Source organism: Balaenoptera borealis (assembly GCF_965194805.1).
Source record: "Balaenoptera borealis genome assembly, chromosome: 16".
Taxonomy (NCBI): domain Eukaryota; kingdom Metazoa; phylum Chordata; class Mammalia; order Artiodactyla; family Balaenopteridae; genus Balaenoptera; species Balaenoptera borealis.
In genome coordinates this window covers 50,140,536-50,156,212 of record NC_138872.1, presented here as the reverse complement: position 1 = coordinate 50,156,212, position 15,677 = coordinate 50,140,536, and the positions used below count along the sequence as shown (strand labels likewise).

The 15,677-nt window shown below is 48.6% G+C and overlaps 1 protein-coding gene across 3 annotated transcripts in view; it reads right to left on the bottom strand.

Annotated features, from left to right (window-relative positions):
- Positions 1-15,677, bottom strand: part of FAM234A (family with sequence similarity 234 member A) — a 31,483-nt gene that overhangs the window by 2,551 nt on the left and 13,255 nt on the right. For 2 of the 3 annotated variants that reach the window (XM_082361574.1, XM_082361575.1), the window contains exons 2-8: positions 9,122-9,169; positions 8,507-8,804; positions 2,053-2,172; positions 1,622-1,813; positions 696-826; positions 333-465; positions 49-178 (exon numbers count right to left, since the gene is read on the bottom strand). In XM_082361574.1, coding sequence (XP_082217700.1) covers positions 49-178; positions 333-465; positions 696-826; positions 1,622-1,813; positions 2,053-2,172; positions 8,507-8,771 — 971 coding nt within the window. In that variant the 5' untranslated portion in view covers positions 8,772-8,804; positions 9,122-9,169. Of the gene's footprint in view, positions 1-48; positions 179-332; positions 466-695; positions 827-1,621; positions 1,814-2,052; positions 2,173-8,506; positions 9,014-9,121; positions 9,170-15,677 lie in introns of all 3 variants that reach the window. The other variant, XM_082361576.1, reaches the window with a different exon arrangement.

Here is a 15,677-nt window from a genome sequence, read left to right as displayed (position 1 = left end):
CTCCTCCTCGTGCCCGGGGCCCCGCGCACAGGCCCCCACACCCCCGACCTGTGCTCCTGCAGCCTGTGGGAGGTGGCGTTGAGCCTGCCCTCCCAGAGGGGGTCGCTCTTGAGCGAGCTGTCCCTCCCGGTGGCCTTCTCGTACAGGCCCTTCACTGAGTGGCTGCAGAAGGAGGTGCCTGTGAACAAAGAAGAGCCTTGCGTCACCTGTCAGCGGGCGATGACTTCGAGTCCCTGGAACAACAGCGGGAGCCACTAGCCCCACACCTGCTTCCTCCCAGGTGCCAGCAGGCCCACGAGGGAGGCCGCCCTGGGGCAGCGGATGCCACGTACCGCAGGGGATGAGGACGTAGTGGGCACCTGCACTGGTGACATAGAGGATGGAGCCGCTGGTCCCGTCCACACCCAGGCTGCCCGGGAGGCCGACTTGCTGCCCGGTGCTGCCTGAATAGACATAGCCGTTGACCTGCAGCGCACGGAGGAGAAGGGCATCAGGCCCACCCGCTGGGTCGAACCTATAGTGTCTGATGCCGGGAGACGTGGGGCCGCCCGCACCGTCCTCAGAGCTGCGCCCATGGCACCGGTGGGAAGTGCACTCTCTGCCACTCTTGGGGGGCCCAGAAGTGCCCGCCGGGTCTGCAGACACCCGAGCTCGGGGCAGCGAGGGAGGCCACGTGGCTGGAACGAGGGCCGTACCTGGTTCTCCTCCTGGGTGAGGACCAGCAGGTCTGGGACCCCGTCAGCATCGATGTCGGGCACCTGGAGCAGAGGGCTCAGGACAGACACGTTCCCCCCGAAGCTGCTGGGATGGCTCCACAGGGTCTCCCCTAAAACCAAGCACAGGGCCCGTGTGCTGCCATGGAAACAGACATGCGTGTGTAGCCGCCTGGCGCCCATAGGCACGTGTCAGCAGCATCACTTCGGGGCAGCACGGCCCCCTCCTTTCTCTCATCCTGTTTCCAGTGTTTGGCTGACGCAGATCCTCCCCCTCAGATGGGCAGGGCCTGGCCTCCCTGCCACCCACTGGGGTCACGCATGCAGCCTCTGCCCCGTGCACAGGACGAGAATGAAAGTGCAGCCTTGCGGATGGACCCGGGGACTGCAGGTCCCGGCCTGACAGCATCTGACCCAAGTACAATCTGCCCACACCCGTTTTTAGTCGGATTCTTCTCTTCTTAAAATATTTCCAGCTTGCTCTTTATTTTCCTCCCTACTCTTCAAACCACAACTTACAAAGGAAGTGCTGCTACCCCCAAACCTAGCATCAAGGCACAGAATTCCTTAGGGCTTTGGAAAAGGACCAGGGCCTGTTGCCTTAAGGCGGAGACTGCAGGTCTCAGGGCTCGAGCTAGCCAGACCCAGACACCCCATCCCCGGGGCCTGCCCCATGAGCGGGCGTCAGCAATGCCCCCACCCCCTCCAGGTGCCGTGCCGCAGCCACAGACGGGACTTAGGAGGGGACGACAGTGAAGTGTGACTCCTCATGGGGCGTCCCCCTCCCACCCGTGCCTGCCTTCCTATCCAGCCACGCCGCCCACAAGAGCCCGGGCTGACCCTCCTCAGAGCATCCTGGCATCGGACCCGTGTGTGGAGGCCTGGGGGACCCACGGGAAGCAGCCTACCTGTGACCGAGTCTACTGCAATGAAAGGGCCAGGTCTGCCGAGGATGATGCAGGCAGAAGACGCCCCGCTGCCCCTCGGCTGGGGGACACCGCACTCCACGAGGGCCCTGTTCTGGGCCACGGGCCTCTCCCAGAGGACGGTGCCGTTGGCCCCCGACACAGCGGCCACAAAGGTGCAGGGGGAGGAAAAGCCTGGAGGGAGAGACCCAGGTCTGCAGGGCTGAGCGTGCCGGCCTCGTGCTGTGGCCCTGCCCTGGGCTCCGTCCCTGGATCCCTGGTGTTGACCCCATGGGGTCAGCAGCCCAGCGGGGAAGGGGAGTGACATGAAGGTTCCCAGAAATTCCACCAACTGCTTCCCCCAAAACCGAGAGGGCGAGGGGATTCCTCCTCCTGCAGGGAGCTCCTCATTTTTTGGGTGAAAACAAAATTACCTTCATCAGCACAGGAGAGGCTGAAATTGCTTCTGCTGCTGTTGGTGTTTTTATAAAGAAAGAGAACATCCTGGATCCTGTCCTTGTTCACGTCTTCTGTGGCCAGAAAGTCATAGGCGACTGAAAAGGAAACCACCGACTACTTTCCCAGGCCAGGCCTGACGCGCCCCACTCTGGGCGCCATGGGGCTGAGTGCCAGGTGCAGCTGCCCGCAGAGCGACCACAGGGAAGCGCTGCTTCCTCGTGGGCTGGCAACCCCACACCCCTTCAGAGCAGCAGCAATTCTTCATCACTTGGGTGTCAGTTGTTAAGGACACCTGGGCATCACAAATGGACGTTCTGCACACCTTCTGCTCAGGGCCAAGTCCCTCCCTAATCAGTCTGGGGTCTGGAGTCCACATGTCCACACTCACAGGGGCTACCCCTTCCTTCATGCAAGGACTCAAATGATAAACTACATGCTTTAAAATCAAACACCAAAGGAACAAAATGAGGCCCTTACCTCACTCCAGATACAAAAATGAATTCAAAATGGATCAAAGACCTAAACTTAACAGCTGAAACTGTAAAACTCTTAGAAAACATAGGGGCTAAATCTTCATGACATTGGTTTTGGCAATGATTTCTTGGATATGACACCAAAAGCACAGGCAGGAAAAGAAAAAAATAAGTAAATTGTACTTCATCAAAGGACACCATCGAGGGAGTGAAAAGACACCACAGAAGGGGAGAAAATATTTGCAAACCATACCTCTGATAAGGGATTAATATCCAGAATATACAAAGAACTCCTACAACCCAACAACAAAAACAAACAACCCAATTCAAAAATGGGCAAAAGACTTGAATAGATGTTTCTCCTAAGAAGATATACAAATAGTCCAGAAACACATGAAAAGATACTCAACATCACTAGTAATAAGGGAAATGCAGATCAAAACCATGAGGGGACCTCCCTGGTGGCGCAGTGGTTAAGAATCTGCCTGCCAATGCAGGGGACACAGGTTCGATCCCTGGTCCGGGAAGATCCCACATGCCTCGGAGCAACTAAGCCTGTGTGCCACAACTACTGAGCCCGTGCGCCTAGAGCCCGCAAGCCACAAGTACTGAGCCCGCGTGCCCTGCAGCCTGTGTGCCACAAGTACTGAGCCCACGTGCTGCAACTACTGAAGCCCAAATGCTCTGGGGCCCACGTGCTGCAACTACTGAGCCCACGTGCTTCAACTACTGAAGCCCGCGCCCCTAGAACCGGTGCTCCACAACAAGAGAAGCCACCGCAATGAGAAGCCCGCGCACTGCAACGAAAAGCAGCCACCACTCACAGCAACTAGAGAAAGCCCGCGCGCAGCAACGAAGACCCAACGCAGCCAAAAATAAAAATAAAATTATGAAAGCAGGGACTCAGACAGTTACTTGGACATGAATGTTCAAAGCAGCATTATTTACAACAGCCAAAAGGTGAAAATAACCCAAGTGCCCATGGATAGAAGAATGGATAAACAAAATGTGATCCATCCATACAATGGAGTATTATTCACCCATAAAAAGAAATGAAGTTCTGCAACACGCTACAACATGGATGAACCTCAAGGACATTACGCTCAGTGAAATTAGCCAGTCACAAAAAGACAAACAGACAATTCCAGTTATATGAGGTACTTAGAACAGGCATATTCTAGAGACTAAAGTGGAACAGAGGTTACCAGAGGCTGGACAGGAGGGCAGGATGGGAGCTGCTGTGTGTTGGGCACAGAATATCTGTTTGAGATGATAAAGGTTTTGAAAATAGTGATGATGGTCAATGCAGCATTGTGAATGTTTGAATGCCACTGAATTGTTCACTTTAAAATGGCGATTTTGGGGTGATGTGTATTTTACCATAATTAAAAATAAAACTGAATACTAGACACAAGACTTCCAGAATCATGGAGTGAAGAGCTTGGCAAATAAATCCTCTCCTCCAAAAATAACAGTAAAATGAGGCAAAGTTGTCAAAAGCACCCATTTCAGGACGCTGGAACCAGACTGAAGGCACACCTTGAATCAAGAAGCACTGATTTAAGAAACACTATTGAGCCGTGGGTTGGAACAGCGGGCGTCTGGGGCCTTTCACCTTGGGCTGCTCCCATGCTCACCCTCCATCAGCCGAGTACCACAGTGGGTGAGATTAGAAAGCAGCAGCTTCCTGCCAGGGGGGCTGAAAACAGGAGTGATCTCCGGGGCAGACCAAGGGGAGGCCAACTTCGGAGCAAGCTCCAGGGTGAGATACACATAGGGAGACGGGCCAGAAAGTGAGACACCCTGGTTGGTTCTGATAAGACCCCACATATTCCGGGCAGTCTGAAGGCTTCACCCACCATCAGGAGAGACAAGAGATGGCCCTTGCTCTCTCCACATCTATGAGGACAAAGTCATCACCAGAAAAGAAAGCTGTGTTTGGGAATTCACTGAAGGCCCAGAGGTTAGAACCCCATGCTTCCACTGCAGGGGGCATGGGTTCGATCCCTGGTCAAGGAACTAAGATCCCGCAAGCCGTGTGGCATGGCCAAAAAAATAAAATAAAATGGGGCTAATAATCTAAAAAAAGAAAGAAGGAAAGAAGGAAAGAAAGAAAGGGAAGAAAGGGAGGGAGGAAAAGCTATGTTCAATATCCGTCACTAATTACAGACACAAACTAGCAAACTGGACCCAGCAACCTGAAGAAGTGATTGTACAACATGATCTAGTGGGTTCTACCTCAGGAACGCAAGGTTGATTTAACATCTGAAAATCAAGGTGATATGCCAGGTTCACAGAATAAAGGACAAAAACCACACAGTTGTCTCACAGACAGAGAAAAAGCATTTGACAAAACCCAACACCTTTTCATGATAAAAACCCAAACAGATAAAAGGCATCTACAAAAAGCCTACAGCTATTAGCACACTTACTGCTGAAACATGTAATGTTTTATTCCCAAGATTGGGAGGAGGATACCTGCTCTCACCTCATCTGTTCAACATTGTACTGGAGATTCGAGCAATGAAATCAGGCAAGAAAAAGAAATAAAAGGGAAGGAAGAAGTAAAACCGTCTCTCTCTTTTTTTTTTTGCATATTGCATGATTCTGTAGGTAGGAAATTCTAAATACACACATACACCCCTACTAGTCTAGTTAATGAGTTCAAGGCCACAATTTAAAAGGTCCATATAATAACCAGCAGTGTTTCTATAAACTACCAAAGGGAACTTGAAAATTAAATTCACACAACAATTCCTATCACAAGAGCATCAAAGAGAACATTCAGTGGTGGGGGAGGGGTGGATTGGGAGTTTGGGGTTAGCAGACACAAACTATTATGTATAGGATGGATAAACAACAAGGTCCTACTGCATAGCACAGGGAACTATATTCAATATCCTGGGATAAACCATAATGGAAAGAATATGAAAAATAATATATATATGTACAACTGACTCATTTTGCTGTAAAGCAGAAATTAACACAACATTGTAAATCAACTATACTTCAATAAAATTAAAAAATATGCTTAGATAAAAGTACTCATAAAAAAAAAGAGAACATTTTGGAATAAATTTAACAAAAGAAGTGCAGGACTTGCCCACTGAACACTGTAAAACATTGTTCAGAGAAATTAAAGATCTAAACAAATGGAGACATACCCCCTATACGGGGACTGCAAGGTTGGATACTGTTATGATGCAACTCTACCCAAACTAATTTATAGATTCTACACAATTTCTGTTAAAACCCAAGAAGCCTTTTTTACAGAAATTGACAAGCTGCTCCTAAAATTTTATAAAAATGCCAAGGACCCAAAGAGCCAAAACGATGTTGAGGAGAAATAAAGGAACAGAGTTGGAAGACTTCCGTCTGTGGAGCTGTGGAAATCAAGACAATGCGGCACTGGTGTAAGGATGCAGAAGGACAGAACACAACTGACGGTTGAATGCGTTTCAGCAAAGGCGCCAGGCCACTCAGTGGGGGAAGGACCACGTTCCCGACACTGTCGACATGCACACCTCCCACCCCCAGACTCACGGGAGCTCTGCAGCGTCAGTGCCGAGAGCAGGGAGGTGCCCCTGTGCCTCTGAGCCGGTCCTGCTGGGAGGGAGGCATGTGTGACCATTTCTAGAAATCCTGCCACTTGCTTCCACCAAACACTCTACACAAAAACGACCTCAAAATGGATCACAGACCTAAACGGCAGAGTGAGAACTCTAAAGCTTCTCGAAGAAAAAACAGGAGAAAATCTTCATGACCTTAAATTAGGCAAAGAGTTCTTAGACATCAAAAGCACAATCCATGCTAAAAAAATGATACGTTTGACTTCATTAAAATTTGAACTTTTGTGCTTCAGCAGACAGACACCCTACAGAAAATAAAAAGACAAGCCCCAGATGGGTCACAAATATTCCCAAATCACATATGTGATGAAAGACTTGTATCTGGAACATATAAAGAACTTAAAAAATTTTTATTGACATACAGTTGATTTACAATGTTGTGTTAAAAGAACTTTTATAACTCAATAATAAAACAATCATATTTTTAAGTGAGCGGAAGATTTGAATAGACATTCACCAAAGATGACGTAAGAATGGCTGATATCCCACGTGAACATCATTAGTCACCAAGGAAACGCAAACTATAAACGCAATTAGGTACCACTTCACACCCATTAGGAAGGCTACACTAAAAAAAGACAGAGATATCCCTGGTGGGGCAGTGGTTAAGAATCCACTTGCCAATGCAGGGGACATGGGTTCAAGCCCTGGTCCAGGAGGATCCCACATGCCGCGGAGCAACTGGGCCTATGCACCACAACTACTGAAACCTGCACGCCTGGAGCCCATGCTCTACAACAAGAGAAGCCACCCCAATGAGGAGCCTGCGCGCCGCGGCGAGGAGTGGCCCTCGCTCACCGCAACTAGAGTAAAGCCCTTGCGCAGCAACAAAGACCCAATGCAGCCAAAAACAAACAAACAAATTAATTAATTAAAAAAAAAAAAGATAATGACAAGTGTTGGCTAGGATGTGGAGAAGCCAGAATCCTCTCCCACACAGCCAGTGGGGACATGAAACGGTGCAGCTGCTGGGGAAGGCCTGGCAGGAGTCAAACACAAACTACCACGAGGTTCAAGAGTTCTGCTCCTGGCAACCTACCCAAGAGAAATAAGACCCACACACACAAAGATTTGTACACAAATATTCACAGCAGTGTTACTCATAACAGTCAAAAACTGAAAACGATGCAAATGTTCACCAACTGGTCAATGGACGAATACTCTGGTCTGTCCACACAAAGGAACATGCTACCACATGGATGAACTCACGTAAGTGAGAGAGGCCAAAGATGCATCTTACATGATTTCATTTACATGAAACGTCCAGGAACAGCAAGTGTATAGAGACGGGAAGCCCACTGGCAGCTCCAGGGCTGGAGGCAGGGCTGGGGCCTGCGGGTAAGGAATAGTATAGGGATGATGGATGTGCTAAACACTGGATTGTGGCGACAGCTGCACAGGTGCTCAAGTCTTTTTTTTTTTTTAAACAAGTTTATTATTATTTTTAATAATAGTTCTTTAATTTATTTATTATTTATTTATTTTTGGCTGCGTCCGGTCTTAGTTGCAGCTCTCTAGTTGAGGTGCGCAAGCTCAGTAGCTGTGGCTCATGGGCTTAGTTGTCCCGCGGCATGTGGGATCTTAGTTCCCTGACCAGGGATTGAACCCGCGTCCCCTGCATTGTAAGGCAGATTCTTTACCACTGGACGACCAGGGAAGTCCCAGTGCTCAAGTCTTAAACTGACTAAGAATCATCGAATCGTATACTCAAAGCAAGTGAATATTATGATACATAAATTATATCTCAATTAAGCTGCCAAAAATAAACACAAACAGGTATTACTTCACCCTCTCAAAATTAGGCACCAAATTCTGAACAAAATTGACCGTCAGTGGGGCTTAAACAAGAAATTCCCCTTATTCCACCAGAGAGGGCTTCAAGTCTGTGCAAAGAAACATTGCCAGGCTGTCGGCACCCACGCCCGCTGATACGGGGACAACTCCCAAGAGGCAGGGAAGTGCCCAGAGGAAAGCTGATTCAGCAGCTCCCATAAAGGCCAAGATTTTATGAGAGAGAAATCAAGTGTGCTCGACTGCGGTGGAGCGGACTGGAAACTCGGCTGGCGCACGTCAGGGAGACCCAGCCACAAATCTGCTGCCTGGTTTTCACATTTAGAACAGCCTTCACTACATCTATTCTGCCAGTTGCTCTGTTTTACTAATGTATTTTTAATTCAGAAAAGTAACCAAATGGACCACTTTCCTTTCCTGACCCCCCTCCCGTCCTTCCTGAGGACGCTCCTGTTTCCCTGAGAGGCGGCCCCCGGCCCCCAGTCTCCAGGGGACCCAGGGACACTCGGCGCCCCTGCCCCACAAGCCGCCCGCACCTGCTGCCTCGTAATCGATCCTCCACACCCCCTGTGACGCCGGCCGGTCTGGACATGGGATGATGAAGGAAACCACGAACACCACGAAAAGGCAGATGAACAGCGAAAGAAAAAAGGCCACCATCCGGCACCGGGAGAGGCGGGACTGCGGGGGCGGCTTCACGCTGGTTTCCTTTCCCGCTGGGTTTCCCAGATGCTCCTGCACCTTCCTGTTCTCGTTCTTCAGCGGGTGGATCTCGGCTTCTAAGTCCTTGCTGTCCATCATCGTGTGCACACCCCCAAGCTCACCTCTTGGCCACTGTGGTGGCGACACAGGAGAGGCAGTCAGGAGCCCCAGGGGTGGCTGTGACCGCGGCCCATCAGCCCAAGAAAGGGTGTCACAGACTCCACTGGAGAAGGCCTCTAACTCAGAAGGGCAGTGGGCGCACAGAGGCAGCACGCAGGACGGGTTTCCCTCTACGCTCCGCAGCTCCTGCCTGCTGACCCGGGCAGGCCGGCCGGGCTAGACTACGGCAGAGCACGCATTAAACATTAACTATTAACTGAGGCACCTCTGACCGGCCTCCCGCCCCGAGTCGGGGTCAGCCCCCCAGGGAGGGGGCTGCACTTACTCACCGGGTGACCCAAGCGAGCTGCGAGGTCTGATGGCACCTGTGTCCTTCCCTGTGAAAGGAAAACAACAGCGTTTACAAGACTCTGAGGGTTAAAGCAGTAAATGCACAGAAGCACTTATAACAGTATCTGACACACAGTGAGCACTCAAGCTAATTATTATTGGTAACAAGATAAAGTCAGGCCGGGGGGTTGGGGGGATGGGGGACGACCTCCCTCCTTCCTGCCCCTCCTGCTGGCAGCACCGGGCGTTGTCGGGGAGGAAACCTGGGGCAGCCACCTCGCAAAACAAGATGGAAAACACTTCTGAAGTTGAACCACAGACAGAGTGGCCCTGACAGCTGGAAACCTCCATCACCAAGCTTTGTGCTCTTCATCGTGCGAGAAAGAAACAAATTTCTGCCTGGCGTAAGGCAAGATATTTGTTATTTTAGTCCTTTTTAAACAGCCAAACCAGTGTCCTAACTAACACAAATTATTTTGAGAGGCTGCAAGGGATCAAAGGGTCTGAGTGGGTTATAAGCCTCATCTACCCGAGAGGGAGGCTGTGCCAGTGGTTAAAACCAGGACAGCGGGAAGGGCTCCCTCTGGGAAGGGGTGGGTTAGGGAGGCGAGAAGAGACAACAGAATGCTGGTTTTCTGTATAAACGTCTTACCTTCTGACTTTAACTGTTTTTCTCTATTATTTAATAAAAATAATTCATTTAAAAGCCTGTGTACACAGCCACTAGAGCAGCTTTAGTAATAAAATGTAAAATGGCAGGGGTGGGTGAGGAGGTGGAGACCCTGGGAAACACAGTTGTGCACAGCGGCGAGGAGGAAACACGGCAGCCGCTGTGAAACGGCCTGGCGGTTCCTCAGACGATCAAACACGGAGCAAACTGTCCGACCCAGCAGCTCCACTCCTAGGTGTCTTTCCAGGAGACCTGAGAACAGGGACTTACACAAACACCTGTACACAAATGCTCTGAGCTTCACTGTTCAGAATAACCCCAGTATCCATCAACAGGTGATGGATAAACAGAATGGGGTCCACCCACACTGTGGACTATTACACAGCCATGAAAAGGAGTGAAGCTCTGACACAGGCGATAGCATGGACGAACCTCAAAAACATGATGCTTGGTGAGATTATACAGACACAGAAGGTCATGTATCGTATGACTCCATTTATACGAAATGTCCAGAACAGGCAGATCCCTGGAGGCAGAAAATAGATGAGTGGGTGCCAGGGGCTGGGGGAGGGGGCTGGGGGGAGTGCTAATAGGTGAGCCTTCCTTCTGGGATGGTAACAATGGCTGCAAAACCCCACGCATGTACTAAATGTCAGTAATGGTAAAGTTCATGTTGTGTGTATGTTACCACAATTTAAAAAGAAAACCAAACAAACCTCTGTGCCTCCCCCTAGTGCTGAGACATGAGTTTTAACATCCTGCAGTCAGAAAAGGTGAGCCTGTCAAGGTAATGAGCTGGACACAGGAAATCAAACAAGGACTCGTGACCAGGGGCCTCCTCAAGCCCAAGCATCTTACCCGTGGGGCGGGAGGTGGGGGCCCGTCTGGGAGGGACGGGAAAGAGCCGGCAGCAGAGCCTGGATCTACCTGGCGCATCCAGCCTCTGTGGTCCCAGCGAGGGGTGTGTGAAATATTTAACACGCGTAGATTCTTTTAGCAAAGGAAAGAAAACTGAATGAGAGACCAGAATGCTAAAATTATTGATTTTAAAAGTTCTGCCTATAAAGTTCTCTTTCGTAAGAGCTTTAGAACGTTGGGCCAGAAACTCAAGCTCTCTCAACCACGGCTGTACAAGCAGGAGGGCACTTGCTCAAAATGACAACCACTCACATTTCACCTACAACCCTGTTTCCCAGACCTCGTTCACGGCTGGCACACCTGGAGACCAGGTCTGGACAGGGAATCCGCTTTCACAAACGCAGGCGCATGTGGGGATTGCAAAGTGCTGGTGAAATGCAACCAGGCAGTCTGTGAACGCGGCGGGGTGAGCACAGAGGTCCCTCCCGAGCCATGATCCTCACCTTGGGCACATTCACCACCCGATCAAATCAGCCTGTCTGGGTGGGGCCGGGCAGGAGGCGACTCCCAGGTCCAGCCACGGGAAAAAGCGCTGGCCCAAGAGTCTGCCCTTTTGCTGTGGTCACCCCACTCTCACCATCACATGGCTAGATTCTTCCTGCCTCCTGCCCTGCCATGGAGACGCCACCTCCCCATTGCCAGCCTGGAGGAAAGCAAAGCAAAGGGAGGAAGAGCCCCTTCCCTCCATCCAGCTGCCTGGGGTTCTTGTCCTTGGAGTTCTCGGCAAGCTTAGTAAAGTAAACCCCAATGCCGACCCCAAGCTGGTAAGTTAAACCACTCCCTTTCCTAATCAGTCTTTGACTCCCTAAGCTAAGAAACAAGGACAGTGCAAAACAGTTACTGATGTAGTTTGGTTTTTTTTTTTTTTTTAAGTCAGCCATAAATTTATGTGATACAACGTGTGAAAGATATAAAAGCATAACTGCCCTTCCTCTTGTAGCCCCCAGGCTCAAGAGGAGAAGCGTGGTACTGGTTTCTTACGGCTCCCTCCAGAAATATTCTGTGCACTGAAAACCATAAAGTGTGTTTTAAAATGTGAGTAGAATAATCGAGTTATAAACCTGACCTCTGAAAATTAAAGGAAATATGAGCCCAAACTATTCTCTAGTCCCTGCTACACAGGTTTCCTTGTTAAGTCAGAACAATGGTGCATCACGGAGGGAACACAAGGAATGCTGTTGGTCCCCCAGTGAGGGCGGAAAGAACCCCTTCCCCACGCTGCCACCCATCTGGATGTAGAAGCTGAAAGGGAAACTCTCTCCAAACGGTCCTTAGCAACACAGTTGGGGAGTCAGGTCAGCACCTACAGTCTGGCCAAGCCCACATGCAGGGGAGGACAAAATAAGACCCATCACAGACCTGATGGAGGACGGACAGAGGCTTCAGGAGGCCAGCCCCCTCTGCAGGGGCCAAGGCAGCCCTGCGAGACCAGCACCCCGTGGGCTGACCTGGTCCAGGGCCATGTTGCGATAAACATCCCTCCAGGAACCACCTTTTTAACCAGCAGACATTGGCTTCTAAAACTGTGAATGAGCCGCTAAGATATCTGTTGAGGTCCTAAACTGATCTGAGATCAAAAAGAATTTGTGAGAAACTCGTTTAAAATCGCCAATGAGGGGAATTCCCTGGTGGTGCAGCGGTTAAGAATCCGCCTGCCAGTGCAGGGGACACAGGTTTGAGCCCTGGTCTGGGAAGATCCCACATGCCACGGAGCAAGTAAGCCCGTGTGTCACGACTACTGAGGCTGCGTTCTAGAGCCCACGAGCCACAACTACTGAGCCTGTGTGCCACAACTACTGAAGCCCATGTGCCTAGAGCCTGTCCTCCACAACAAGAGAAGCCACTGCAATGAGAAGCCCACACACTGCAACGAAGAGTAGCCCCCGCTCGCTGCAACTAGAGAAAGCCTGCGCGCAGCAATGAAGACCCAATGCAGCCATAAATAAATAAATAAATTTACAAAAATAATAAAATAAAATGACCAATGGGATCCCCACCTCAATCTTAGCTTAGTATTTTATTTGCAGCTTGAATCATTTAATTCTCATGAGCATATTAGTTTGAGAATGTTTTTCTAAGTTTTATACCCTATAAATGAAGACCTAAAAAATTACTCATTATATAAAATGAAACATAGCCAACGTGCAAGATTCATTTTCACTTACCTAATAAATCACTTTCAACAAATACGTTAATATTTTCTTAAGGAATAATGATTTCCAGTCATTCAAAAACTAAAAATCAAATGTTCTGTGCCAGGAATTGTAAGTGTGCCTTTCTAAGATCATTTTTGTGTGTCATTATTTTTATTCTGGAAGTTTTAACTAATCAAAGTGGTGGTTCAAAATAAAATTTGGAAAATTTAGGAGCGTATTGATTCTGTTCCTGTAACAGAATTTCATGGGAGGACTTCCCTGGTGGTCCAGTGGGTAAGACTCCGCGCTCCCAATGCAGGGGGCCTGGGTTCAATCTCTGGTCCGGGAAGTTCCACATGCCATGTGGTGCAGCCAGAAAAATAAATAAATAAAATAAATAATAATGATGTCTCTTGGCCAGTTTGACTTTTTAAAAAAAATATATTTATCTATTTATTTATTTATTTGGCTGCGCAGGCTCTTCATTGCGGCATGCAGGATCTTTAGCTGTGGCATGCGGGAATCTTTTAATTGCGGCATGCGGGATCTAGTTCCCTGACCAAGGATTGAACCCGCGTCCCCTGCATTGGGAGCACGGAGTCTTAACCACTGGACCACCAGGGAAGTCCCTATTTTGACTTTTTAACACATGGCATCTTTACTAAGTGCACTGGAAGGTCTGTCGTTGGCAGAACTCGTGCAGTAACTTGTGATGATAAGTCACTGGACCCATGATAAACACTGCAAATAGCGCACATTACAGCCACTGTGGAAAACAGTGTGGAGGTTCCTCAGAAGACTAAAATAGAATTACCATATGATCCAGCAATCCCACTCCTGGGTATATACCCAGACAAAACTATAATTCAAAAAGATACAGGGAATGGGGCTTCCCTGGTGGCAGAGTGGTTAAGAATCCACCTGTCAATGCAGGGGACACGGGTTCGAGCCCTGGTCCGGGAAGATCCCACATGCCGTGGAGCAACTAAGCCTGTGTGCCACAACGACTGAGCCTGCGCTCTAGAGCCCGCGAGCCACAACTACTGAGCCCATAGGCCACAACTACTGAAGCCCGTGCGCCTAGAGCCCAGGCTCTGCAACAAGAGAAGCCACTGCAATGAGAAGCCTGTGCACCGCAACGAAGAGTAGCCCCCACTCGCCGCAACTAGAGAAGGCCCACGTGCAGCAATGAAGACCCAACGCAGCCAAAAATAAAATAAATAAAATCACTTTATTAAAAAAATAAAAAGATACAGGGAATTCCCTGATGGTCCAGTGGTTAGGACTCAGCGCTTTCACTGGGGTGGCCTGGGTTCAATCCCTGGTTGGGGAACTAAGATCCTGCCAGCTGTGCAGTGAGGCCAAAAAAAAAAAAAAAAAAAAAAAACATACACCCCAATGTTCATAGCAATGCTATTTACAATAGCCAAGACATGGAAACAACCTAAATGTCCGTTGACAGATGAATGGATAAAGAAAATGAAGTACATATATATAATGGAATACCACTCAGCCATAAAAAAGAATGAAATGATGCCATATGCAGCAACATGGATGCAACTAGAGATTATCATACTAAGTGAAGTAAGTCAGAAAGAGAAAAACAAATACCATATGATATCACTTATATGTGGAATCTAAAATATGACGCAAATGAACCTACCTATGAAACAGAAACAGAATCACAGAGGAAGACTGGTGATTGTCAAGGGGGAGGGGGTTGGAGGAGGGATGGATTGGGAGTTTGGGGTCAGCACATGTAAGCTTTTATATATAGACTGGATAAACAACAAAGTCTCACTGTATAGCACACAGAACTATAGTCAATATCCTATAATAAACCATAATGGAAAATAATATTAAAAAAGGCATATATATATATGTATAACTGAATCACTTTGCTGTACAGCAGAAATTAACACATTATAAATCAACTATACTTATGTTAGCTATAAAATCATAAAGAGAACATCTTGTCAAGCTCCAGAATCGACACATACTTTTAGGCCATAAGAGTTCAGAGTTTTATTCATAACTTTGTAAAATGCTATTTATGTATGAAACAAAGCAGGAAAACATATTGAGAGGGGTTATGTTTACAGAATACTTCTTCAAGGTGTTACTTTTCTTAAACATACATGCATATTTAAGTAATATTTAAGGAAGTCAAGCAAAGTAATAGTACAATTCCACTGTTGTGTACGTTGTCAGTGACAAAAATAAAAATGCTTTGGTGGTTAAAAAAGAGAAAGAGAGAGAGAGATTAGCACCAATATAAAAGAACCCTAATGCATGTACATAAGGTACAGGATGGCGAGAAAGAGCAGATTTTGAAGCTGGGCTCAGTAGTGAGCTCTGCCTCTGGATTGTGGCTTTCCTCAGTTTCTTTTTCCTATTAGGTTGTTGGGAAGGTTCGGGTAGTGCATGTAAAGCTGGGGGCTGAGTGTGCGGCGGGGGCGCGGGGGGGGGGGGGACTCCCTCCATCGTTGTCACCACCCTCTCTGTGCTGCTCCTTCTCTTTCCAGACACAGAGACCTCAGGCATCTCACCAGCGCCCTCTTTTTCTGTTAAACGAAGCGTTTCAAGCCTGGAGCTGCCCAAGGAGTTGAGGGTCTATATTTGAGATCCTGAGAACCTGAACTTCACTAAGGAACACAGTCTCTTTGCACTGAAGGGTCCCAAGTCCTCCAGTGAAGTCCCATGACCTTCCACCCCTCCGTAAGGGGGCTTCACAAAGCCTGGGTCCCACACCACTGGCAGCACACAAGACAATTTAGGTAGTGCCAGGTGAACATTTTTATTTCTAGTTATCTCTGTATTTTTTCACGGATG